The following is a 26,543-nucleotide window of genomic DNA, read 5'->3' as shown; positions in this document are numbered from 1 at the left end:
CATTCAGTTACATTGAGAAGGGAAAAACAGCAGCCTGCCAGAAAGCATTTCTCTCCTAGAGTGCAGGCACAAGTCACATGACTGGGGGCAGCTGGGAAATGTCTAGCCCAATGTCAGATTTCAAAATTGAATATACAAAAATCTGATTTCTCTTTTGAGAAATGAATTTCAGTGAAGAATTCTGCTGGAGTAGCACTATTAACTGATACGTTTTGAAAAAAAACATGTTTTCCGATGACAGGATCCCTTTAAGTAATGGCTTTTTTCTGGCCCCTCTTCCATAAAGCCCAGCTCTATGGAGTGTACAGTTAATTGTGGTCCTATGGACAGATATGCCAGTCTCTGCTGTGGAACTCTGCAACTCTTTCAAGCAAAAATGTAACTAGCGGGGACGGGCCCTGTTGTGGGACGAACAGCCAGGATCCCTCTCCGTACGGCTTCAGCGGTGTGTGAGCTGCCGGGGGCCCTGAGCGGGTCCGGGCCCTGGTCCAATCACACCCCTGCTCCCCCTGTAGTTCCGCCACTGCCTTCAGTGTTACCTTTGGTCTCTGTGCTGCCTCTCTGATTAATGCCCTCCTTGGTCTTTGGTGGGCGGCCCTCTCTTGGCAGGTTTGTTGTGGTACCAGAAAAGCTGTGTTTATACTGACAGATCATGCAACACTTTTGATTGCACACAGGTGGACTACATTTCGCTAATTATGTGACTTTTGAAAGTAATTGGTTGCACCAGAATTTTTTAGGGGCTTCATGGCAAAGGTAGGGTTGCCACCCGGCCGGTATTTTACCGGCCTAGCCGGTAAAACACCGGCCAGAGCCGGGGCCGGGATTACAAATTTACCGGTAATGTAGCTGCCGGTAATTTGTAATACCATTTACAAAATCCCCTGCCCGCCAATGAAAACGTACAGTTTTGTTGGCTTCGGGTGGTGGCCACGCCCCTCTTGCGCCACTACTCCCCATGGCCCGCCCCTTTTGTGATGGTGCACCCCTCATCAGCTCCACCCCTTTCTGTCACGCCCACCCCTTTCTTTTCCGCTCCCCACCATGGCCGGTAATTTTTTTTTTTTTAAAAGGTGGCAACCCTAGGCAAAGGGGGTGAATACATATGCACATGCCAATTTTCAGTTTTTTTTTAATTTTTATATATATTTTTCTCATTTCACTTCACCAACTTAGACTATTTTGTGCAGATCCATCACATAAAATAAGATTAAGAAACATTTAAATTACAGGTTGGAATGTAACAAAATAGGTGAAAAGCCAAGGTGGGTTAATAACTTGATAAATTTGTTTCGAAAAGCTTTTCCTTAAAACGTGTGCGGGCACAATATATTTACAGCTTTATAGCTTGGCAAGTTATGATCCTGTGGAATATGAAGCTGGAATTGAAAGTCATGTGAGAATAGTGACACATTCCTGTAAAAACCTGTAATGTGTCAGTATCACCGTAAACACAACTGGCATGGATGATTAATAGCCATTTATAATTCAAATTTTATTAAATACAATACAATATGGGTGCATGTTTATAGAACTGAATTCCAGCACTTGAGGAATATGTTTGTATACCATAGTTTATAAATCACAGTGAAATGTGTCGTCTCTGTTGTGAAAAGTTGGCTTGTATTGGCAAGAAGCTTGCACAGTGGTTGTTTGGGCTTAACCAACTGACAAGACATTAGCCTTTGTACTTAATTTGTTTTCTATTAATCATACTAAAGCCCAGCAAGTTTTTTTTAAATTTAATTTAGGGAAAAATTACTGTTGAAACCTGCAGAAGCATCTTGGTGAATTCCATGGTACATTGATGCTTTCAAGTGTTATAGTCTCAAAACCAGTGTGAAACCTTTTATCCTTTTAAATGTCTGTTGGTCTTTTGTGTAACCATTCTTTTTAAGAATTGATCCATGAAACCATTATTTCTCAATAATACAATGTTTGTAATGTTTTTATGATAAATGTATCATTCTTAATAAAATGCTATTAGCAATATTTACCTGAATATAATATGTGAGTTTAATGATTTTATATTGAACTAAAGAAAAACCTTTCATAATTAGTCATATCCTATGTTTTTTCTTTGTTCTTAACAGGCAAAGGTGGCTGCAGCGGATGAAAGGAGATTTCAGCAACAGATTATAGCCCAACAAAAGAAAGACTTGACATCCTTCTTAGAAAGTCAGAAGAAACAGTACAAGATTTGCAAGGAAAAGATTAAAGAGGCATGTTTAATTATGGCTGTGCTACCCACAAATGGCAGTGTGAGCTAACATAATAAGGGCACAATTCAACAACAGGAAAACAGCCACTTGGCTATGCTTGATTCATTTAATTTCCTCGGATTGTTCTCTGTAACATGTTGTTTACAATATCATATTACACAGTTGCAGAATTGTGAAACGTCTACTGCTTTACTTCACTTTTGGCCCTTACACCCCAAGTTTGGAAACTGCATGTTTTAACTTGAAACATTTGTATTGTATGTATGCTTAATTGATTCATTTACTACAGCTTTCTCTATTGGTGTGTAATATACAAATTAAAATCATCAAGTGTGTATCATGAAGAATTTAGCTTGGAATGCATAGTTTTGTATTATAATTCAGTTTTAGCCCTCCACTGATTTTCACTTTCCCACAGCTTTTGCATCAGTTAGGTTTTAATATATTTTGTTAAAATTTGCTATTTTTTTTACCTTAAATTGTAAGAAATTAAGGTTATGTGAATTAAAAGTAGTTTAAGGTACTTGGATTGGAGCATGGATCAGGAATTATTTGAAAAACATAGACCTTATGGAGGACATGCAGGTATGAGTTTGCTGATGGAGGCAAAATTCAGACTGCTGGATATCACCTGGTGCTTGGCATACTGTAGCTCTAGAAAAGTGTATGCAGCAGCAAGATGGAAGAGCTAGAGCCAGAGGAGGAGTAAATGATATGCACTTGATGATTTTAATGTTGTGAGTTGCCAATTGTCTTGAAAAATGTTTTTTTTTATACTAACATATAACCACTTGCTACAGCCCAAAATCTTCCCCATGTGATCAGAGACAGGTGGGTTAGCTGTTTTTTGGGCTGCGGTTTTCCAACGCTGTGTTTGACTTAAGCGTTAGGGTGTATACCGTCATCCTGGAAGTTGTCAAGCCACGGAGGGGTGCTGAAGAGGCCAGTTTTTATTATTTGCTCAGCACTGAATAACAATGGCTAAAAATGCTGAGCTTGTTGAGTCATGCAAAAAATTCAGCTGCCCTAATTGCTCCAGGCTTTAAAAGTTGTCCATGGAAGCCTGCCATCTTGGATCTTGTTCGTTGTCTTTTTAGTATCAATGACCCTGCACATGCTCTGTGTTGCTTGGGCTGCATAGCTTAGGTGTTGGAAACCATCAAGCATTAAAATGAGGTTTATTTGTCATAAAAGCTAATTTTACAGGCCATATTTATTACATTTTAAATGCAGAATGGTCTCTAAGCTCAGGCATCTGACAGCAACCCATAGCATGTGCTGTGAATTGGTATACAAGATTCGGAGCTACCGGAGGCATAGGCCTTCTCTGCTAGCAAGCTGTGTAGCATTTGTAGCCTACGTCTTTGAGTTGAGTTGAAAGACTTCTGTTTAGATGTGTAGTCACTGAATCGGCACAACTTGTGTCATATATTGGATTCATTAATGTAAGTTGGGTAATGCTAATGCCCTCCTGTTGATCCTGCCCTGAAAATCTATTCAGTTTTACCCATACTAATGGTATTTCTCCATTCTTTGTATCATTCTAGCACTGTTTGGGCCATTTGCACATTTCTGATTCCTTCCATAATTTCACTAGTCTTTAGCATTTAGTAAATGAAAAGTGAAAACCCTAACCAGAAGTATACTAGGATCCCTGTGCTTTTTCATATGGTTGCTCTTATCAATAGCCCTTTATTAGTGTGGAATTTAGACCCTGAATTATCTATTGTAGCTCCATACATCTCCATACAGGGTCGGACTAGGCCAGCGGGGCACCGGGAAAAAACCCGGCGGGCCCCTGGCACTTGTGGGCCCAGATCCCTGCCAGATCTTTCTTCCAAATCTGCCTGCCGCGACCACCCTTTATCAGGCAGGTCGCGGCACCCCTGTCTCCATACTCCTAGTACCCTGGTGCAAAATAGCGCGGTTACTTTGTTTCATGTGATGGCCAGAGTCTACATGATGTCAACTCTTGAGGAATGGACAAACGGAAATGTAACTAGCTGCTCTAACTTCAGAGGCTATGATCTTCACTGTTATAGGTACAGTTAATGATAGTTACATTCATAATGAATGAATTGCCCACACCTGCCCATTAATTAGCCTTTGAGTCAATTGTCCAATTGCTTTTGAGCCCCTGAAATGAAATGTGTTAAAAAAAAGGCTTTAGTTGCATTTTTATGCAATCATTTTGTTCAACCCACTGAATTAAAGCTGAAAGTCTGCAGTTCAACTGCATCTGAGTTGTTTCATTTAAAATTGTGGTAGTTGTCCAACGTTTTACTGACCTAACTGTTGGGTAATGCAGACATGTGCTTTAAGGACCAGTAACATCTTTTTAAATTAGTTTTTTAAAAATTCGTTCGTATACCACAAAAAAACCCACCAAGACAAATTAAACTTTAAAATCACACAGCCTTTATTGAAGGGATACTGTCATCGGAAAACATGTTTTTTTCAAAACGCATCAGTTAATAGTGCTACTCCAGCAGAATTCTGCACTGAAATCCATTTCTCCAAAGAGCAAACAGATTTTTTTATATTCAATTTTGAAATCTGACATGGGGCTAGACATTTTGTCAATTTCCCAGCTGCCCCTGGTCATGTGACTTGTGCCTGCCCTTTAGGAGAGAAATGCTTTTTCAGGTATACAAACATTTTTTTTTTTAATTTTTTTCTGTTATTGGTCCTTTAAAGTACACTGACTTAATGCTAAGCCTCATTGCGGGCTTTTCCTTTCTTTTTGCGGACCTTTAGTTTAGATACATGATTATAGTTTCCTTTTGTTCATTGGTGTTACATTTTAATGGTAATTTGCAAGCTCTTTGCTACGTAGGTCAACAACTCTGCTCCGTATTTCTGTGTCTTGTGAAGCTACACAACACAGAAAGACTACGTCAAAATTGATTTCGGTATGGAAAATGCATCTGCGAGATATAGCATTTTTGTGAGCTCTTAGCCTTCCACTTATTAAAATCTTCAGTCAGCTAATAATTCTCCACACTAAAGCCAAGCTGCCTCCATCCTAAAACAGTCCTTAATGTATGCATTTATTAAGAAATGTTAATGCAGTCTCCTTGGTGTATCGCATATTACTGGCAGTATTTCTTTGTTTTAAGATTGCTTCCAAGTTCCCCCTGAATACTTTCATTGTCAGCTACTCTGAAGTGATGGCTCATTTTACCGTTAGACGATAACACCATCTCTGCTTCTGAGCTACCACTCAAGTTTGTTTAATTTGCCAGATGTGTAACCCTTCTTTGGACATGAGATTTCTTATTTCTATACTTTTTATTTGTTAATAACACAGCATGAATGAAGTTCAATGTGCTGTTTCATATCATCTCTTAAGGTTTGCTGCCTCAACAGTTGCTTTTTTATTTCCATAATTTTACAGTACCTGGTACTGGAACTCTTTCAGTTTCTCATACAGCAATCTTTACTTTCCAAAGTTATTGTGGCCTTCTTGGATTGCAAACGTATAAATCTACTTTACTTAGAAAAATAGTGCAAATATCTGTCATTTCTTATATTCTTATTTATATGTTTGTGTGTATCTATGAATATACAGCTAAAAGTAGTGAGTTTTTTTTTTAACTCGCATGAATTCGATTTTACTTGAAATTCAATTGGGGGTAATTTATTAAAGATTGAATATGCAAAATTTGGACGACCCGAAACCTCAAATTTAATTCAATTCAAATTCGACCAAACTCGATTCAAGGTTTTTTTCCTAAAAAATCTCGAATGTCGGGCTACAAACATCTCCAAATTGGTCACTGGACCTCCCCGTTGACTTATTCATGAATTCGGCAGGTTTCAGCTGGCGAATAGTCAAATTCGAATTCTTAAAAATCTCAAAAATCAAATTAGAATTTTTTGTTTTTTTAAAAAAAAAATTCGATTTGAGTTTGGATAATTCCCTAGTCAAATTTGACAGTTTTGGCCATAAAGATTTAAAAAAAAAAAAAAAAACTTGACTTTTCAATTCGACACTTCATAAATCTGCCTCCTTGTGTTAGGAGTAAATATCTTATTCCAGATGTAGCTGAAGCCTCATGGTTTTGTCTCTCCAATACAGGTCTAGTGACGACTACATTTCTGGGTTTAATTTAATGGTATATCAGGTAGCAAGGCAGACGGAGTTTGTAGACTTTGAAAGTTTTATTCCATAAACTGTAAACTTGTTTTTGGGCCTGCTTGCCAGAGTAAGGTAAATGCAATTCTCTCAAGTTTCTATCTTTAAAACAGAGAGAGAGTCAGTCAGTGCACAGTGGGTAGCACTGCTTCTTTCTTGCAGCATTGGGGTCCTGAGTTAGATTCAAGCCAGGGCACTGCAATGAGTTTGTCTCCCAATGTCTGCATGGATTTCCTCCAGGAACTCTGGGTTTCTCCTAAAAACATACAGGCATGTTAATTGGCTGCTTGTTAAATTGATTGTAGTGTGTGTATGTGATGGGGACCTTTTAGATTGTAATCTCCACTGGGCAGGGATTCTGTAAAGCACTGTGAAAATGTGTGGCCACCATATACTGTAAGTAAGTACCACAAGAGATTGGTTTGTTGTCATATTCACCAGAATATAATCATTCTTTCAGAAAAATATGTGTAATGTTTAGCTTAGAAAACTTAAATTTTAGAAATGTTGGTCACTTTTGGGAATTCATTGATGAATATGTATTTTTTAAGTTTTCATCTTAAAAAAAGAAAAAGCAGTAGCTATCAGTTTTTTGGTTTTTTTAAATTCTTACCACCTTTGTACCAGAGCCTCAAGCCACAGTTGCAGCGGCTTCAGTTTAAAGCCGATCATTTGAAAAAGCCCTTAGGTTAATGTCACGTGGTGATTGGCCTGAGATGTTTTTTTGAATTTTCTCAGTTGCTGTCTGTGCTACAAAGAGCAGATAATTGGCAGAAATCTTATCACATAAAAACCAATAGCTTCCCAGTTATGCTTATGCAAATAGATTGTAGATAAAAACAGCACCTAAAATCTGTAATGTTCAAAACTATCGAGAACCTGTCTAATATCTAACATTCCTTATCCAGAAAGTTCAAAGTGATTAATTATAGTTTTAAAAAATAATTGTCCTTTTCTGTGTAATAATAATGTGTAATCAAAACTAACTAAGCTTCCTAAAAATACTTTGGTGGCAAAACAACCCTATTGGGTTTATTTAATGTTTAAATGTTGTTTAGGTAACTTAATGTATAATTATCCAAATTATGGAAAGATCCCTAATCAAGAAAAAAAAAACCTAGGTCCTAAACTTTCTGGATAATAGATCTGAAAATAAGAGTGAAAATAAATTGATATCACAATGGGTAGTATGCCGGTGAAATATGTTTAAACCGAAAATGCTGCTAAACAAATCTGCTTTAAAAAAAAATAATTCCTGAATGTTTCATAATTTAAGTAACTCACGTTAGCTGAAGAAATGTAGACATGTGCCTTTATATATTTAATGCTATAGGTTAGTTTTTTTGATTGCTTTGTGCTCAGGAGTTGAATGAGGACCATAGCACGCCTAAGAAAGAGAAACAAGAACGCATATCAAAACATAAAGAGAACCTCCAACACACTCAAGCTGAAGAAGAAGCTCAGCTCCTTAGCCAACAGAGACTGTACTATGAGAAAAACTGCCGACTCTTTAAAAGGAAGATAATGATTAAGAGGCATGAGGTTGAGCAGCAGCACATTCGTGAGGTAGTCCACTGGTTTTTCAAATATTCCGACAATTGCTCTTATTTCTTGCTCTTACTTCTTCAGTTTATTATATTTTAGATCTTTTCTGGCAGAAATTAAACATGATTATACCTTCACTACATACTTGTGGGCTATGTTCTACTTTTGCAGCATTATGTGTATTCATTCCATTGTATTTTAGGAGCTTAATAAGAAGCGAACCCAAAAGGAAATGGAGCATGCAATGCTTATCCGCCAAGATGAGTCTACACGGGAGCTAGAGTACCGACAGCTGCAAATGCTTCAGAAGCTTCGGATGGACCTCATACGACTGCAGCACCAGACTGAACTGGAGAATCAGTTGGAATATAACAAGCGTAGGGAAAGAGAGTTGCACCGGAAACATGTGATGGAACTTCGGCAGCAGCCCAAGAACCTAAAGGTATTCATCTTTGCTGAATGGGAAACCGTGCATGGGTTCTGTTTGGGTCCCACATTGCAATGTCTTCTTATATGTTTTTAACAAACCTACTTTTTTGATTGCATTTTATACTGATATGATTTTATGTTTAGAACAGTAACCTGAGTACATCTGATTTTAAGTAACACCAAAAAAATTTAAGTGGGTTTATATGCATTTAAATATACTGTGCTTTTACCATACATAGGAAAAAAATGTTTGCTTCAGAAACATTACTACATTTTATATAAATAAGCTGCTGTTTTGCCATGGAGGCAGCAGTTCAAGCTGTATAGGGAAAAAGCAGATAGTAGATAAGCTCTGTAGAATATAATGGGTATACTTTTTACACTTTTTTTTGATATAAACAGATGTCATTCATGTCTCTTTACAGAATGATAGATTTAAAGCCTTTCCCATGTACGATGACATTTGTTTGCCAAGAATTCATTTATTTGTAGCTGCAACCTTTAATTTCTGGACATTTAAATGTAATCGAACACAGCTGTCAATATTTACACATTTTTGTTGTGCAAAAGCCGCAGTAGACTACCTTAATAATATATAATGTAAGTAAAATGGTGAAAATATTGAGAGGATTTCCCATAAAATAAATCTAATCCAGTGAGGGGGTATTGCTGTAACAGACCAAACCTTATTTATTCTATCTCATAACACCTATCTTCTTTAATCCATCCCTCACAGGTTATGGAAATGCAGATTAAGAAACAGTTTCAGGACACTTGCAAGGTGCAAACCAAGCAGTACAAGGCCCTAAAGAATCACCAGCTGGAGGTATCCCCAAAGTGTGAGCACAAGACAATATTGAAGTCCCTGAAAGATGAGCAGACGCGCAAATTGGCCATTCTGGCTGAACAGTATGAGCAAAGCATCAACGAAATGATGGCCTCACAAGCGGTAAGCCTATTACAATATAGCTTATGATTGGTTCTTGTTTAAAATCTTTTATATTGGCGGCATACAGTACTTCAAGGAACAGTTCAGTGTAAAAATAAAAACTGGATAAATAGCCTGTGCAAAATAAAAAAAAATTCTAATATAGTTAGTTTGCCAAAAATGTAATGTATAAAGACTGGAGTGACTGGATGTCTAACATAACAGAAGAGAATACTACTACCTGTTTTTCAGCTCTTTAACTCTGTTAGTCAGCGACTTTAAGTGGGGCCACATGGGACATAACTGTTAAAGGAAAACTATACCCCCAAAATGAATACTTAAGCAACAGATAGTTTATATCAAATTGAATGACATATTAAAGAATCTTACCAAACTGGAATATATATTTACATAAATATTGCACTTTTACACCTCTTGCCTTGAACCACCATTTCGTGACTCTATCTGTGCTGCCTCAGAGATCACCTGACCACAAATACTACAACACTAACTGTAACAGGAAGAAGTGAGGAAGCAAAAGGCAGAACTCTGTCTGTTAATTGGCTCATGTGACCTTACATGTGGTGTGTATGTTTGCACAGTGAATCTTATGATCTCAGGGGCGGCCCTTATTTTTTAAAATGGCAATTTTCTAGTTATGATTACCCAATGGCACATACTACTGAAAAAGTATATTATTATGATAATGGTTCATTTACATGAAGCAGGGTTTTACACATGAGCTGTTTTACTCAGTATCTTTTAATAGAGACCTACATTGTTTGGGGGGTATAGTTTTCCTTTAATTGAGTTTGCAATTGATCCTTAGCATGCAGCTCAGATTCAAAAGCAACAGTTATGACCCATGTGGCTCCCCCTCAAGTATCTGATTGGTTACTGACTGCCTAAAATGTCCTAACGAATGGGACACTTTGCTCCAAAGAAAACTGCATGAGACACACTGCCTAATGCAGTTGTCCTCACTGCTCACAGTGCATCACATAGTCCACAATATCCCAATCCGTGGATCACTGCCTATAGCACATAACAATTCACTCAGGTATCAAAACAGTGTCCCACAATGTATGCCTTGTATTACTAGTCCTAGAATATAATGCTTCAGGTGACCTACAGTCTCCCCAACAATGGTTTGCAGTGCTCACACTATGTAAACCCAGCATACCCTGTCATGAGCAGCATCAAATAATGCCCATTTTGTTTGAGGATACAAAATTGGTCGGAATAGTCCAGCATGTCCCCCAGAGAAAATGGCATTTACTATAAAGTCACATGGTGGGTACCTCAAAACAAGTCTTCTAAAATGAAGGTTGAGCTGGCTCATTTCTATTTACGTTTTGCCCATTTGTATCCAACAGAAATTCAGTCATCCAACTGATGAGGTTTAACTGTGTCCCCTGACAAGCTATATTTGTTAGTGTGGGTATACTATGTGTATAAAGGGAAAATAACCTTCTGGTCTTTTACAGAGTATTTATCAGCAATGTGTTATGTACTTTATGCATGTTTGGAGAGCAGCTCTCCAAGATGAAATAATTTGTCTAAAAAATAGGTTTGTGAGTACCCACCAAACATCAAGAATCTTCAAATATGTAGTTCTTCATGCTGCATACCCATAAAACTAGGTAAAGAACTCTGTTTTTCTAATCTAGTTTTTCTTTTGACCAGTGGTGTAACTAGATATTACTGGGCCCCACAGCAAATTATTTTTCAGGCCCCAAAATATTTAGAGGTTGACTTGTTTCTCCAATATTTATTGAAATTGTATATGAATTAGGGCCTCATGGGGCCCCTATACCTCCTGGGCCCCCTGCAGCCGCAGGGTCTGCTTCCTCTATAGTTACGCCCCTGCTTTTGACTATACGCATACAGCAATCATTAGTTCATGTAGTGCCCTTCCAGTATGTGAAGTTATTTTTTGTAAAGAACATTTTAGGAAACCTTGGTTATTAACATGCAGTTTCTTCTTCAGTTCCACTTCTGTTTCTGTGGTGGCACCATTTATGCCACTTCAGTGGTGTTAGGCCTCTGTGTAGTTTAGCTGCTTGTTCGTAAAAAAAATGTCATAGTATATAATAGTTATTGTGCTGGTGCTGCTTCCAGAGATAGCTAAGGACTCAGCAATGAGTGTTCCAACTTAGTACATGTATGTGATCCATTATCCAGAAACCTGTTATCCAGAAAGCTCTGAATTACGGAATGGCCATCTCCCATAGACTCCATTTTATCCAAATAATCCAAATTTTTAAAAATGATTTCCTTTTTCTCTGTAATAATAAAACAGTACCTTGTACTTGATCCAAACGAACATATCCTTAATCCTTATTGGAAGCAAAACCAGCCTGTTGGGTTTATTTAATGTTTAAAGGATTTTCTAGTAGACTTAAGATATGAAGATCCAAATTATGGAAAGATCCGTTATCAGGAAGACCCCCAAGTCCCGAGCATTTTGGATAACAGGTCCTATACATGTATTAATAATGTTTGAAGGGCTGTTGAATTACTTATTTTAATTACACTGTGCCCAGATATTTTTGACCTGCTGTACTCCCTGGAAATGATCATACTGTACTATTATTATATTGTAAAGAATTGTGAAGGTTAAGGGAGGGTTAATGGATTCAGCAAATCCAATGTTATATATTATTTCCAATTCCTAGTACAAAGTTGCATGTGGGGGAGAAGCTGTTGAACTAGCTTGTACAGCCTACCTATGTTTCTGTTATCCGTGCCATCTAGGCATATACCTTGCAAAAAAAGTCTAAAATATTTCTTTGCAAGAGCATTTTGATGGACTTGATAGTCAATGATAGTCAATATTAATGATTAACAATTAAATGATTTTAATCAGCTACTTGTCTTACATTGTATCAGCAGTCTGAGCTATCAGGGCAGAGAACAGAAAGGGACAGACACTGCTTTCAATAGCAACACATATTCAAATAACTTAAAAACCATAGAAAATCTGTAATTCTTGTATATTGCAGTATAAGTTGTGCCATTTGCAGTTAGTGTTGACCTCTTCTGCCAGCTCTCCCCTCCCGAGACCTAAGACTGCTGGCTTCCAATTTTTATGTGCACCTGCTCCGTCCGTTTTGTGGCATCATCGGTGGGCAGAGTGGGTCTTTAAATGTAGGGGGAAGCCACGGGCAGCATGGATTGGGCGGGTTCAGGTCAGGTGAGCTTTTCTCGACACTCGCATCGCTAGTTGACATGTCCTTTAATAAAATAACTATAAAAATAATGATGAGGATTATGAAAGTCACAAGGCTTTTTTGGGCACTTTGAGTGTCCTAGCCCAAAAACATGGTGCCAAAGCCCCGATAGACTAGTCCCATCTGAAAAAATGCACGTGCCATTGCTTGTCAGGTGTGAGTTGCCTGGAACAATGCATGGACCCATTTCCAGCAAATACTGGGACAATTTTGGGGGGTGGTTTTAGTTTCTTGCCTTTTTGGCCTACTTTGGTGCTCAGAGTGCCAGAAATAGCTCAATGTGCCATTAACCTGAGGGTCAAAATAGAAAAGGAGCCTTAACATTATACCATTTGAATACATGGAATCTGAACCTTTAATATAAAAAAATTATTTAAACAAACATTTCAAATCATAGGTAGTTGTATAAAAGGGGTGAGTATGTGATTACTAAAGCCAAGTGGTAATGTTTGGGTTCAAGTTTTTTTTTGTGCCCTATACAGACACACAAACAAGCTGCAATAATAGAATAGGAGAAGAGAACCACTTTATTAATCAACCCTAAAAAAAAATCATTGAATGTGGAGACAAAAACATCATCAGTCCTTTCCAGCCAAAGCTGGGAAGGTGCTGACTGTCCGCTTAGCAACTCTTGACCAAATAGGCAACTGGTGTGTTTGTCTGGTTCAAAACCATTCAATACCTGGTTAGACCCAGGCTACATATTAATTGGTCTTGATAGATAATCCCATTGGGCAAAGGCTGTACTAATCTCCTGGTGGCAGTGGCTAAACTGTATCAGGGGAATTAAAATTACGTTATTGCCCAAAAGCAATGCACTAGCCTCTGATGTTAAGTTGTTGGTTAGGGTGACAAATGATTGAGTCTGAATTTGGTCCACTTCTCAGGTAGCTAAATTGGCAAAGATCTACTAATTAGGCAACCTTTCCAATCCAACTACTTTAAGCATGATAAATAAACCATCCCAGACAAACATTTTGCCTAAGAATTCAAATTTATTTCCCTGGCGGGGGGGGGGGGATAAACAATGTGAAAAGAAAAAGGGGTTGGTGAAAACTGAATGTGTGAGAAAAGTAATAATGAAACTCAAAAGTGAAAAATATAGAATAGGTAGTAAACAATATAACACAGCAAGTCTGTGGTATCCAAACTTTGGGGCTCAACCTGAAGACCACGTTTTGTGAGATTTGGTGAAAATAGTCAAATGTTTTCATAAATGTAATTTCAATCACTATTAGATTAGAAATCTGTATTAGAAATAAATTAGAGATCAGTATTAGTTTTTTTGGGTTCTGTGGTTATGAAAAGTCAAGTTTTTGAGGTTTGTAAAGCATAAGGCTTCTGCTACACTGTTTTGGGAGTCAGAATCAGCAGTGAAGAGAATATAGCCAGTCAGTCACTGCTGTCCGTACCGATAACACTTTAAAACCTCTGAACCCACCTGTTTAAAGAAGCTTATTCAATGTACCTTAATTAATCAATCATTGCTGTATCAAAAATCACATAATTGTTTATAAAATCCTTTGTCTCAATTGTACCCTAACCTTTTACTTAGTAAAGTTGTAGGACCCTCTAATCCTATTGTACGCTGTAACCCTTGTTTATCCTCCATTTATTCCCTGTTTGTTATAACTAAGGTAAAGCACTGCGTATCTTGTGGGCGCTATATAAATTGATGATGATGAATATGTTTAATGAATGTATATTGGATAGTTGCTTAGGCTGGCATTTTCATTCACCATACAAAAACAGGTTTTCATTAGACACAATGAACCTGCCTGATTTATAGGTTCATCATAAAAATGGAATGAATGTCAATTTATGTTAACATGAAAGAGCCACTACCTTTCCTTTTACTTACCTGTGTATCAAATCAACTATTCAGAGCTAAATGTTTGATTATGTAAGTCTTGTTTGGATTTACCTACCTTTGATATCTGCCCCAGTTTGCAGCTAATGAAGCTGGTCATACACTAGCCATTTTGGTCTTGGTTTGGGTGTCTGCATTTTATTGTGTAGTGTAATAGATCCTTATTTACATTTTATATCCTAGTGTATATATATTTTATGTGGTTTCATCAGCATAGAAACTCCTGATGATTGCTAGTTTATGGCCAATCCTTTTGAGGAATCCTTGTGACAAATTTTAACGCTACTGTCTTTGCAGTGTGGCCACAAACTTTAGAAAATAGAATAATAACTCCCTTCAGGCGTATGTTCCAGTTCCTCTCTTGTGTAGAAACAAATGATCTAAATAAATTATTTAAACTAAGACAGAATATTTTATAGTTTACCTAAATTGTTTAATTTTATTTCTCTACCGTCCATCTCTTCAATACATTGGTTTCTTCTAACTGTCTACTATGACCCTCGCCTTATTTTGCGTGTAACTCTTACGCCTGTCTGGGACTACAGTTGCGGTTGGATGAAGCTCAAGAAGCAGAATGCCAAGCTCTTCGGCAACAGCTTCAACAGGAGATGGAGTTGTTGAACGCTTACCAGAGCAAGATCAAAATGCAGACTGAGGCACAGCATGAGCGTGAACTGCAGAAGCTGGAACAGAGGGTGTCCCTCCGAAGAGCGCATTTGGAACAGAAGGTATTTTTCCATGCTTACTGCTTAAAGGGATGTCCAATGATATATGTAAACTGTACAGATATGTGCATTGACTGATGTATGCATTATATCATATTATCATTTTTTATTTAAATGTTTTAATATATATATTGTTTATAACTTTCTCAACCTAACATACCGTGAGTCGCTGCCAGACTGCACCTGCTCTCAGCTTATACAGGCCATACAGACAGGGGGATATATATATATATATATATATATATATATATATATATATATATATATATATATATATATATATGTGTATATATGTGTATATATATATATGTGTGTATATATGTGTGTGTATATATATATATATATATATATATATATATATAAATAAATAAATAAATAAATAAATAAATAAATAAATAAATAAATAAATAAATAAACAAACAAACCAGGAACATATTTCAAATAATTAAAAAAGTTCAATTTTATTTAATGCATTTAAAAAAAATAGGTCAACTTTTCGGTCTGTGTCTAAGACCTTTCTGCCTCTCTTGAGAAAGGTCGTAGACACAGACCGAAACGTTGACCTGTTTTTTTAAATGCATTAAATAAAATTGAACTTTAACTATTTGAAAAACGTTCCTGGTGTGCACCGCATTTTTTGTTTTTTTATAAATATATATTTATATTTGGGTCTGGTGCCACTCTATTAAAATCACCAGACATCTTCTCTCTTTACATTCAGGATTTATGCAAAAGGCAGTTATTTTGTTAGATTTTGTTTGTACTGGAATCCGTTATTTGAGTGAGCTCTAATACATCTGCTAGGAAAGGAGCCCCCCTATAAAATATATTGGATCTAACTGTCAATGAATATCTGACACCCAACTGCTGCAAGAAGACAGAATGAGGAGAAACAGATGCTGATATAGGGATAGTGAACCTAAACTTTATTATTTCAGAAACAATGCAGAATATTTAATTGTATTTAGAAAGTTTCTTATTTCAGTATGATGAAGCTTATATTACATTTTCACGATCGTTCTCATCTAATATAAAAATGTATAAAAAGTGCAAATAAATTAGATTTTTTTTAAGTGTTTTCTTAAGTTATACAACAAGAGCAGGGCTATCCAGCACAATCAACAGGGCCAAAATATAGTTTAAATATAGTTTAAAATATTTATTAATCAAAGTTATAAATATATTCACGTCTCCATGTGCCCTACGCGTTTCATACCCACAGGGGTACTCAATCATGGGCTGTGATATCCCCCACAGGAAAAGAGCATTTATACAAAAACTATGAAAGAAAAAAAGAAAGAAAAGCAGTTCTTAAAGGGACAGTGTTCCATATATGTTTTAAAAGAACTACATCAACATGTACATAATATACAAAAAATCAATGAGCATGTATCATAAGTATTGTTTAAATGAACAAAATATGAACATAAATAATTACAATGAGAATGCGTAAAGTATGTAAAAGATATAAACATATATTTATTAATAGTAGCATGAGACATCAAATTCTGAATTCATTCCTAAAGGTATCCTTGTTTTTAGAATGAAAATCCAAAAAACTTCTCTTTTGGAAAGTATTTTAGATAGATCCCCATCACAATTATCCAGATTAACTCTTTTGAATGCCTTGTATATTGAAACAACCAAGGTCACCAGAATTGCATAGATGATAATGTTTTGAGACATTGGTATCTTTATGTATATCAATGTCAGATAGGTGTTCTTGGATTCTCTCCTTCAGTTTACGTGAGGTTTGTCCTATATATTGACTTTTAAGCTCCCCATAGACTCGACGATTCTTCTTGCCGAACGACCGATGTCTAATCCTATAAATTCTACCATCGGTTGAGGCCACAAATGTGTCACTTTTATTCATATGGGGCAGATAATGCATTGTTTAGCACCGCATCTGTAATTACCCTTTGTTGATAGCCAGATAGGGTTTTTTTCTTTCTTAGTTGTAATCATATTGGGTGATAGCATATTACTCAACATGAGTCCCTTCCTAGTGACAAATTTTCAGCCAGAACCCAAAATCACTTTTAGTTGATTGTCATTCCGTAGAATAGAAACATTTTTTTCAATAATACATTTGATTGGAAATTGTGGACTATAAGTTAGTATACACAATGGGTTGTCAACGATTTCATTCGACCTTGCGGATTGGTGATGCATTTCTGAAGGAGAGAATCCCTATGAGTTAAAACAGCTTTTTTGAAAGCTTCTATCAACAAGCTCATTATGTATCCTCTATGTAGTAGTCTATCTCTTAAGTGGCATGCTTATGTTACAAAATTTTGAAAATTAGAACTTCGACATCTCAGATTCAAAATTTGGCCCATTGGTATGTTTCTTATGAGATGTCTGGGGTGAGAAGAAGTGGCCTCCAGTTAAGTGTTGGTAGCACATTTTTTTTCGATATAGAGATGTAGTCACATTATTTCCTACACTTATCAGGCTAATATCTACCAAGTTAATTTTGGTGCCATGATATTCATAAGTAAAGAGTAAATTTAGATCATTAGTATTAATAAATTCCACAAATTCCTTGAATGATATTTGATCGCCCTTCCAAATAAGGAGCAGATCGTCTATGTAGTGTCCATAAAAATGTGTATATATACATGTATTCCCACCAGGCCATGTATAAATTGGCATAGCATGGGGCGAATTTAGCCTTGTTTATGTAGGAAATATGATCAAAAAGTAAAAAATGATGTGTCAACAAAAACTCTATTGCTTTAAGTATGAAGTTTACTGTAATGATCCAGATGGAATGATATGGCCTTTAAACTTAGAGTATGTGGGATACAAGAGTATAGCGAGCAGACCTCTATTGTGGCCCATTTGATATCTTGATGCCAATTCATATTACTCATGGTACATAATACTTGTCCTCTGTCTTTGATGTAGCCTGGCAAATGAAGGACAAGAGGTTGGAGATAGAAATCAATGAGTTTGGATAGGGGCTCACCTAGTGACCCAATTCCTGCCACTATGGGTCTACCTTTAGGGGGCCTGTCCAATTTATGAACTTTTGGAAAGTGATGGAAAATAGCAACTACAGGATTATCAACTCTCAAGAAATCACTAACTTGAGTGTTAAATACACACAAGATGCAAAACGTATCAACTAATTCAAAAAGTATAGACTGAAAATTTCTTACAGGATTTGTATTTAGTGGTATGTAGGTATTAGTGTCAGCCAATTGTCTTTCCGACTCAGAGTTCTTTGGTTATAGACAGTTCTTCTGCTTGTGTAAGGGAAATTTTTGTTCTGTGTGCTTTGTCATTGGTTGTACAGTATCAGTGATCCTTTATTCACTAGTAATTTTTTACAGTCTGGGTTGATGATAAAGGGGGTTTTGTAATAAAAGGCACTAAGTTTGCCCAGGTGCAAAAACCCATAGCAATCAATCAGCAGGTAGAATTTACCGGTCACCTGTTTAAAAGCAAACATCTTAGTAAAAATGGGTTATTGTTACTGGGCAAACTTAGTGGCTTTTATTACATATGGGATAAAGTGTGTAAGTGCCTAAAGTGAGGGGCCCATCATTTGTCACTAATCCAAGATCCAATATATACATATAAACCAATAGTAATCATTAGGGGGAAGTGATAGGTCTTTTTAAAAACCCCTCAGTGCTATATTGAATACTGTTGACACTTTGAAAACAAACAATAATACAAACTTTGACACCACCAGCCCCCCTCATTCTGTTATTCCTGTGTGTATAATGCTTTAAATTTCGCTTTCAGATAGAAGAGGAGTTGGTAGCTCTTCAGAAGGAACGCAGTGAAAGGATCAAGCATCTTTTTGAACGCCAAGAAAGAGAAATTGAAACCTTCGACATGGAAAGTTTAAGAATGGGCTTTGGAAATCTGGTGACGTTAGAATATCCCAAGGAGGACTATAGATGAGAGAGGACAGTTTTTGCCATTCAAATAAATAACAATAATATTAACAATGACAGCAAGGAGAACCTGCAAACGTACATTCCCCATTTTAACGGGCGTGCTCTCTCTCTCTTCTCTTTCTCCCTCCCACTCTCTCTGTCTCTATCTATCTCTCTGACGTCCGTCGGACACTAGTGCCTGTAATTCTTTTTACTCACCAGGGTGCCTCTGGGCAAATCTCAGCACGGAGCGAGCTCCCTGGCATACCTCTCAAGTGTCCCTGATTGTCATTCAAATTTTCAACCCATCAGAACATTGGTGCTTGTTATACAAACCGAAGATTCAAAGAACGGAAAGGAGTCTTGAAGTAAACAGTTGTGTTTTGTGTGGAAACTCTTCCTTTACTCATACCCCTTTTGTGGAAAGAGATAACTTGATTATACAAAGTTTTGTCCATGATGTTCCTTGGGGAAGATGTTGAGAGGTACGTGGTTTTGAGAGCTCAGTCTGAGGATTGCAAGGTATTGCACCTCGGCAGAAAGCTTGCAGTAGTTTTCAGGTGAGACGCGTGTCCTTGATGTCTGGGAACTTTTGAGGGTTGAAAGCATAGTATTATTAACAGGTTGACCGTATGGCAAAGAATATTGACAACAATATATACAGTATATTTATTGGTTTTTGTTTTTTTCTTTAAAGATGGCTGTCCGCAGTTTTACTTGGTTTCATATACCATGATGCACAAATTGTCAACATCTGTGTGATTAACCCCTTCACCCCTGAGCTAGTTTGTGGCTGTGTTCAATATAATCTGGCAATAGTGTGTTCCTTTAATCTATGTTTGGGGGTCATTGGTGGCACTCCTAGGAGTTTGCCTGTAATGAATTAACCATCTCGGCTCCTTTACTGCTAGTGCAGCCAGTAATACAGTCACCAAGCTTCAAAAGTCCCCGAAGCTTGAAAAATGAAAGCAACTCAGGGATGAAGTGATTAATTTATCAACGCTCAATAATACATTTTGAGAGACTAGAGAGAAACGTGGAGATGAATTTAAAAGCCAACAAAATGTGAAATATCTGTTGGTTACAACAAACATTTTATTCTGCTATTCTGTTAAAGTACAAGCAAAAAAAATAAATATATATATATATATATATATATATATATATATATATATATATATATATATATATATATATATATATATATATACATTTAATACATAAAAGAGAGAGAGAAGCATAAAACTGCAGCCTTAAGATAACTGCTGCTTCGATACACATTGTTGTTTTTTTGGTATTTGTTCGTCAGGAATTAAAAAAAAAAAGAGATTTTATTAAACTATTGAGGTTTGATACATTTTACAGAAACCAATCATGTTGTATATATATATAGACATATTGTTGGGTGAGGGAGAATCAGAAATTGGGGGGGGAGGGGGGTTGTTGGGCAGATGGGGAGGGTAGAATGTCTTGTGATATATTTTTTGTTGCTTTTTTTTCTTTTTTTTTATATTTTTGTTCCTTTTGAAGAATTATGCTGGCAGGAGCAGAAATTGTGTTTTGAATTTTTAATTGCACCTTTAAAAAAAAACAAAAAAAAACTCTATCTACTGTACTTTCTACTCCAGTCCTGGTTTTCTTATTCGATGATATACTGCAATGTAATGTTTTGTGATCTCACATATGTTCTAACATACATTATGGTTTTTAATGCCCCAGATCATTTACAATGATTGGCATTTCAATGTGCCAGGCTTTTTTTTTTTTTTTTCAGTTTGTTGTTTGGGAGTTTGTATTTCTTATATGAATTAACAAAATGTTCCACCGATCATAATTTAAATTCTTTTATTTCTTGGATGAAAATATATTTGTACTCTATATAACTGTGTCTCAAACAAGTTCTCATGGAAGAGCCTAGCAGAGCAACATTTTCAAGGTGAGCAATATCAAGTTCAGAAATCTAGAATTATTCAAGAGCCTGTGTTAGAATCCCTGGTCAAATGGTGCCATTTGTAGACTGCATATACCTTTAAACTGTGATGCTGTACTTCAGTGGGTCACACTTCTTTTCCATTAGTCTCTTCTTAGGAACAGTGGTTGAGATTGGCTGACTACCAAGAGGTCCCTTGTCCTTAAATACCAATGACTTATTTTTAACCTAAAGGCTGCAATTTGACTTGGAGTACAAGAGAAAAGAGGTGGGAATCATTGAATTATTTCATATACATGGAGTTTTGCGACTCAATCTAGTTGGACTCCCTCAAATAAGCAAACAACAAATATGAAATATGTTTTTTTTACTATATATATATATATATATATATATATATATATATATATATATATATATATATATAGAGTATCAGAGTCTCTTGGGCAGAAAACATATGTATGCATAAGGCTTACAAAATGTTACATGGGAAGAGAGAAAAAACAATTGGGCAAATAATATCCATAAAAAAGTTTGTTGCTAATGGTCGAATGCATTGATCTTCTCAAGTTCTCATTAGCTGAAAACCAAGACCACAGTTCACTGCAATACATACTACTCTGAGGATTAGCACAATGTTAATGAATAAACCTGTAATTTGACACAGATTCATGTGTCTGCGTCATCTGAAATATTTAAAATTTGTTTGAAATGTTCCTTTGTGCAACTGTTGAGGACTTTTCTTTTTTCTTTTCTGTGTTTGTGCATGATTATCACAATTCTAGGCTTTGTCCTATCCTATGTTGCTTGTCTAATGCTGATCTCACAGGATGGAACCATTAATATGTAAAACCAGGACTGGGGATTTCTCTTATGGTGATGGAGTAAGAATGTGTCCAGTGTGTAATTTCATGCAGAATACATGCACTTTCCTTCACTGTGCTCATTTGGGCCCCACTCTCTTTTTGGAACAAATTGTGAGCTGAAAGATAGTTGCAGGCTTATCATGTATATCCAAGCAGCTAAATATGTTCACGGCTTTAAGTGAATCTTGGTACTGTAACTTTTTCACTGCTATTGGGACATACGACAAAAAAAGCAGTGCTTTTACTCTATAGCAACGAAACAGTCAAACAATGGCGTCATTTTCTGCATTTGAGGTGCTAACAGTGTTGGAGGGCTGGGGATATTGGATTTTATTTATCATTTTCCTTCCTTGTTTTCTTTCCTCTTCTTTATCTTCTTTAGAGGTGGAAAAAGCCGCATATTGATGGCTATAGCTAAAACAAAAAACAAATTGTGCACTTCTCCTATTACACACTGTAACACATGATCCACGTGGTAATTGCCGGTCTCTGTGGCAGTGTGCGGTGCTTAGCACTGAAATAGGCTTTGTTCTAAACAACTGTTTCTGGCAGTCAAGCAACTTTCTTGAAAGAGAATATTACCTTCTTACAAATACATGGTTAGAGGCAGCAGTTAGCACTTTTGTCTAGTCTCCCTATAGAGAGGTTGCTCATCTACCCTTCAACCATCCACTCGCTTTTCCCCAGGCCAGAACAGTCAGGAGTAAATGTGTGCACGCATTCAATATCCTCTGCACAGCTACAAGTGTTTGCCCATGCTCTATCCCCTCTGAATGTGTACAACCCACACACATAATGATACTGTCTTTACATTCACCAGTGGCATGAAAGTACTGTCAATGAATGACCGTGATCCAAATCACAGCTCGACAAAAGATGAATGTAAGAGATACACAGTTGTGGTTTTTGTGCCTGCCCTACTGCTTGTAAAGACTGAATTAAAAGCGTAAAGGAATTGTTCAGTATAAAAATAAAAACTGGGCAAATAGATATGAAGTGCAAAATAAAAAAAATGTTTCTAATATAGTTAGTTAGCCAAAAATGTATTGTATAAAGGCTGGAGTGACTGGATGTCTAACATAATAGCACATAATAGCCAGAACACTACTTCCTCTGCAGCTCTCTTGGTTTCCACTGATTGGTTACCAGGCAGTAACCAATCAGTGACTTGAGGGGGGGACACATGGGTCATAACTGATGCTTTTGAATCTGAGCTGAATGCTGAGGATCAATTGCAAACTCACTGAACAGTTATGTTCCATATGGCCCCCCTTCAAGTCACTGACTAACTTAGTTACAGAGCTGGAAAGCAGGAAGTAGTATTCTGTTATGTTAGACATCCAGTCACTCCAGCCTTTATACATTACATTTTGGCTAAACAACTATATTAGAAACATTTTTTATTTTGCACATACTGTCTATTTACCCAGTTTTTATTTTTTACACTGAATTGTTCCTTTTGGGTTGTTTTCGAACACTGGACACCTGCAGTGTATTTTCTAGTGATGTGCCACCTAATAAGTGTGTGCCATTTCAGATACTAAATACTATGCATAGTCTAATGTTTTAAATTTAAATAGCCTTCATCCATGGAGGTGAAAGATCTAAGCTCCATATACTGCCTATACGAACAACCAGAGGAGCCCTCACTGCTTGTGATTGCACTTACTCCATATTTACACTGATTGATTCTGGCTGAGGTGTATACAATTTGTACTGCTGCTGTTCTCTGTGACATTTTTTTTCTGTGAATTAAGAAACTTAACTAGTCTGTTTGTTGGAAGATAATGGTCTGACTCCATGTTGCTCATGTATTTACTGTACATGTTCTCTCTTTACATGCCTCTGGAGCAGTGCTTAAAATCGCTTACAGGGGTGTGATGGTGCTTATTGCCAATACAGTTTGCAGCCTGAAATAACCTTTAAAATAAGTACATTAATCTTTATGCTGTGCTTATAAAGCCGGAACAAAGAAACCCTTGCAGAAGCATAAGGATTAATGTACGAGGGTAACCCCGAAATCGTACAGAGAGTGGACTCTGAATAAGCACAGCCCATTCAAAACAATGCTCTGCTCCACTGGTTTTGCTGCTGTAACTAAAGCAGAGGGTGTGTGCACACAGTATCCCAGGGCCACTGTCCCACTAGCACAAAAACCACAAGGGGATTGTGGCCAAAATCATGTATTTTCTGTATAGAATGAATAAACGGAGAGATTTTACATATTTTCTTATTGTATTTTAACAGCTATTTCTCAAATCAGAAATTTTACCCTTATTTCACTTTTATTAATTTAAATATTTTTTTCTTTTTTTTTTCCTTTCTTCCTTTGCTGGGGGAAGGGGGGGTAACCTTTTCCAGATCAGTATTTCGAGACAAATAAAAAAAACAAAAAACACAATCAGCCCAGTCTTTTTTAATCTATTTTTTCCCTCTACCCTTTCCCTTCCCTGTCTTTTTGGTCTTTTAAATACATTATCCACGTTTTCAAGCTGTGTATTTTCTTACAATAAAAAGAAAACGTTTAAAAAAAAATCAACAAAACAAAACAAAGGCTTTTAATTCTTTTTTGCATGCATCCGTTTCAGGTCCTTGGTAAGGGTGTGGGTGCAGGTGTGGCTCACTGTCGGAGATATTTTAGTATATTTGTAAATAAAAAAAATGTCCATCAGCCGTCTGTCTTTTTCTTTTAAAAAGGAGCATGTTTATTTGCAAATGACTTGCATTCCTTTGTTTAAAAATCTAAATACAGCTGAAAACATAATGTAAATGGCCATGTTGTGCAGTTTGTTTTTTCTATTGTACCTTTTTCCTAGCATTTTGTTGCTTTTAGGTGCAACTACTAGAGGAGTTTTTCAGAGGTAAGTGACCATGGTTTCTTACAGGAAAATCTACCTTCAATTACTCAACTGTTGGGCGATTATTCCAAGCAACTGCCTGTTCTATATCTGCTCCACCGTGGCCTTGAAGTTCCTGTTTTGACATGAAGAGGACTCTGAAGGCGTGTGTAAATAAAGTATGTAGGAAATATATTGTATCCTCCCAACCGTTTTTGGCTGAACCTAAACTTCAATTTGTATGTGCAAACTAGCTATAATAAGCAAACAAATACAAATCAGCACCTTCCATCGATACATGGTTTGGAGGATTGGGCTAGGCCAGGCACTTGGATTGTACCAAAATAGTTGTGGATTGGACACATTCCTTGCCGTTACAATTATGGATGCACCAAATCCAGGATTCGGCTTTTTTCAGCAGGATTCGGACGAATCCTTCTGCTGGCCGAACCGAATCCTAATTTGCATATGCAAATTAGGGACAAGGAGGGAAATTGTGACTTTTTGTCACAAAACAAGGAAGTGCAAATTAGGGTTCGGTATTTGGTTGAATCTTGAAGGGTTCGGCCGGATCCAAAATAGTGGATTTGGTGCATCCCTAGTTATAATGAAAAAGAGAAAAGGAGACACAATGGCATCAGTCACCTGAGATTGTAATTATTTAACGAATGCTATAATACAACTACAAGATCTCCTTTTTAAATTAGCTACACCTGTAGAAACCCCGCTTAAAGGAGAAGGAAACCCCCTGGGTGCAAAACCCCTCCCCCCTGGCCTACCTGTCCCCCCCGGGCAAATGCCCCTAACTTGTTACTCACCCCTAAGCGCAGGTCCTGTCCACGGAGTTCACAGGCGCCATCTTCTCCCACACAGTCTTCTTCCTGCTTTGACCGTCTTCTGGCGCATGCGCAGTAGGAGCATTTTCAGGTACAGATATACTGCGCATGCGCCGAATGTCACAAAGTGAAATCGGAAAACTTCGTGACTTTCGGTGCATGCGCAGTAGATCCGTACCTGAAAATGCTCCTACTGCACATGCACCCGAAGATGCCGGTCAAAGCAGGAAGAAGACCGCGTGGGAGAATATGGCGCCTGTGCACTCTGTTGACAGGACCTGCGCAGAGGGGTGAGTAACAAGTTAGGGGCATTTGCCTGGGGGGACAGGTAGGCCAGGGGGGAGGAGGGAGGTGTTTTGTGCCCAGGGGGTTTCCTTCTCCTTTTAAGATATTTATGAGCTGATAAATGAATAAAGGAAAAACTAAAGAAAGGTTAGCGTGTCTTAGCTAAATAATACAAATTAGTAACTCACAGGATCAACGAAGAAAATGAACTTAACTTCCACCATGCGAAAAAGTTTTTTAACAATACAGATGTCAAATGCACAGACTCAAACATATTTACTATAGGAAGTCTTTATAAAATATTTATGTTTATCATTTTTTTTTTTCTAGGAGAAAAGTTCTAAATAAACTGTCACTAAAGATCTAACCGAGTTTGAGATATAGAAAAGGAGAACTTTATTGGCATGCAGGTTATTCGCAATGAGGTTAACTAAGATACAAAGAGAGAAAATAAGAACGATGTCCAACCCTCATAAGTCTGTTATTTTAAGGATTACTCCACAGATATCACAGGTGACCGGAAAACTCCATTTAGTGTCCTCTGCATAGCTTAATAACTAGGAATCGTAAGTAGCAAGAATAACAAATTATGTATAATGTGTTCATTAAAACTGATTTAATACAAATTCTACTAGAATACTGAATAAATTAGACATAAAAATGGGTATTAATCTTATCAATCTTGAAATAAGAAGTGATTCACAACTGCTACAATTCTTAACTCTTCATCAAAAAAAGATTATAAAATGGAGAAACAAAAAATGATGAACTGAAGAATAGTCTTATCTCAAATTATCCTTCAC

General features: G+C 36.9%; 1 protein-coding gene across 1 annotated transcript in view; it reads left to right on the top strand.

The window, feature by feature from the left end:
- taok3.L (TAO kinase 3 L homeolog) overlaps nt 1-20,866 on the top strand; it is a gene marked incomplete in the record, with an annotated part of 127,043 nt that extends 106,177 nt beyond the window's left edge. The window contains 7 exon segments of the mRNA NM_001093474.1: nt 2,094-2,222; nt 7,723-7,926; nt 8,108-8,347; nt 9,071-9,283; nt 14,911-15,093; nt 18,850-20,198; nt 20,199-20,866. Coding sequence (NP_001086943.1) covers nt 2,094-2,222; nt 7,723-7,926; nt 8,108-8,347; nt 9,071-9,283; nt 14,911-15,093; nt 18,850-19,011 — 1,131 coding nt within the window.
- Between the last annotated feature and the right edge of the window lie 5,677 nt (nt 20,867-26,543).

This window comes from Xenopus laevis, chromosome 1L, assembly GCF_017654675.1.
Source record: "Xenopus laevis strain J_2021 chromosome 1L, Xenopus_laevis_v10.1, whole genome shotgun sequence".
NCBI classification, from domain to species: domain Eukaryota; kingdom Metazoa; phylum Chordata; class Amphibia; order Anura; family Pipidae; genus Xenopus; species Xenopus laevis.
Note: the sequence above shows the minus strand (reverse complement) of the source record. Positions and strands in the feature narration are given on the sequence as shown.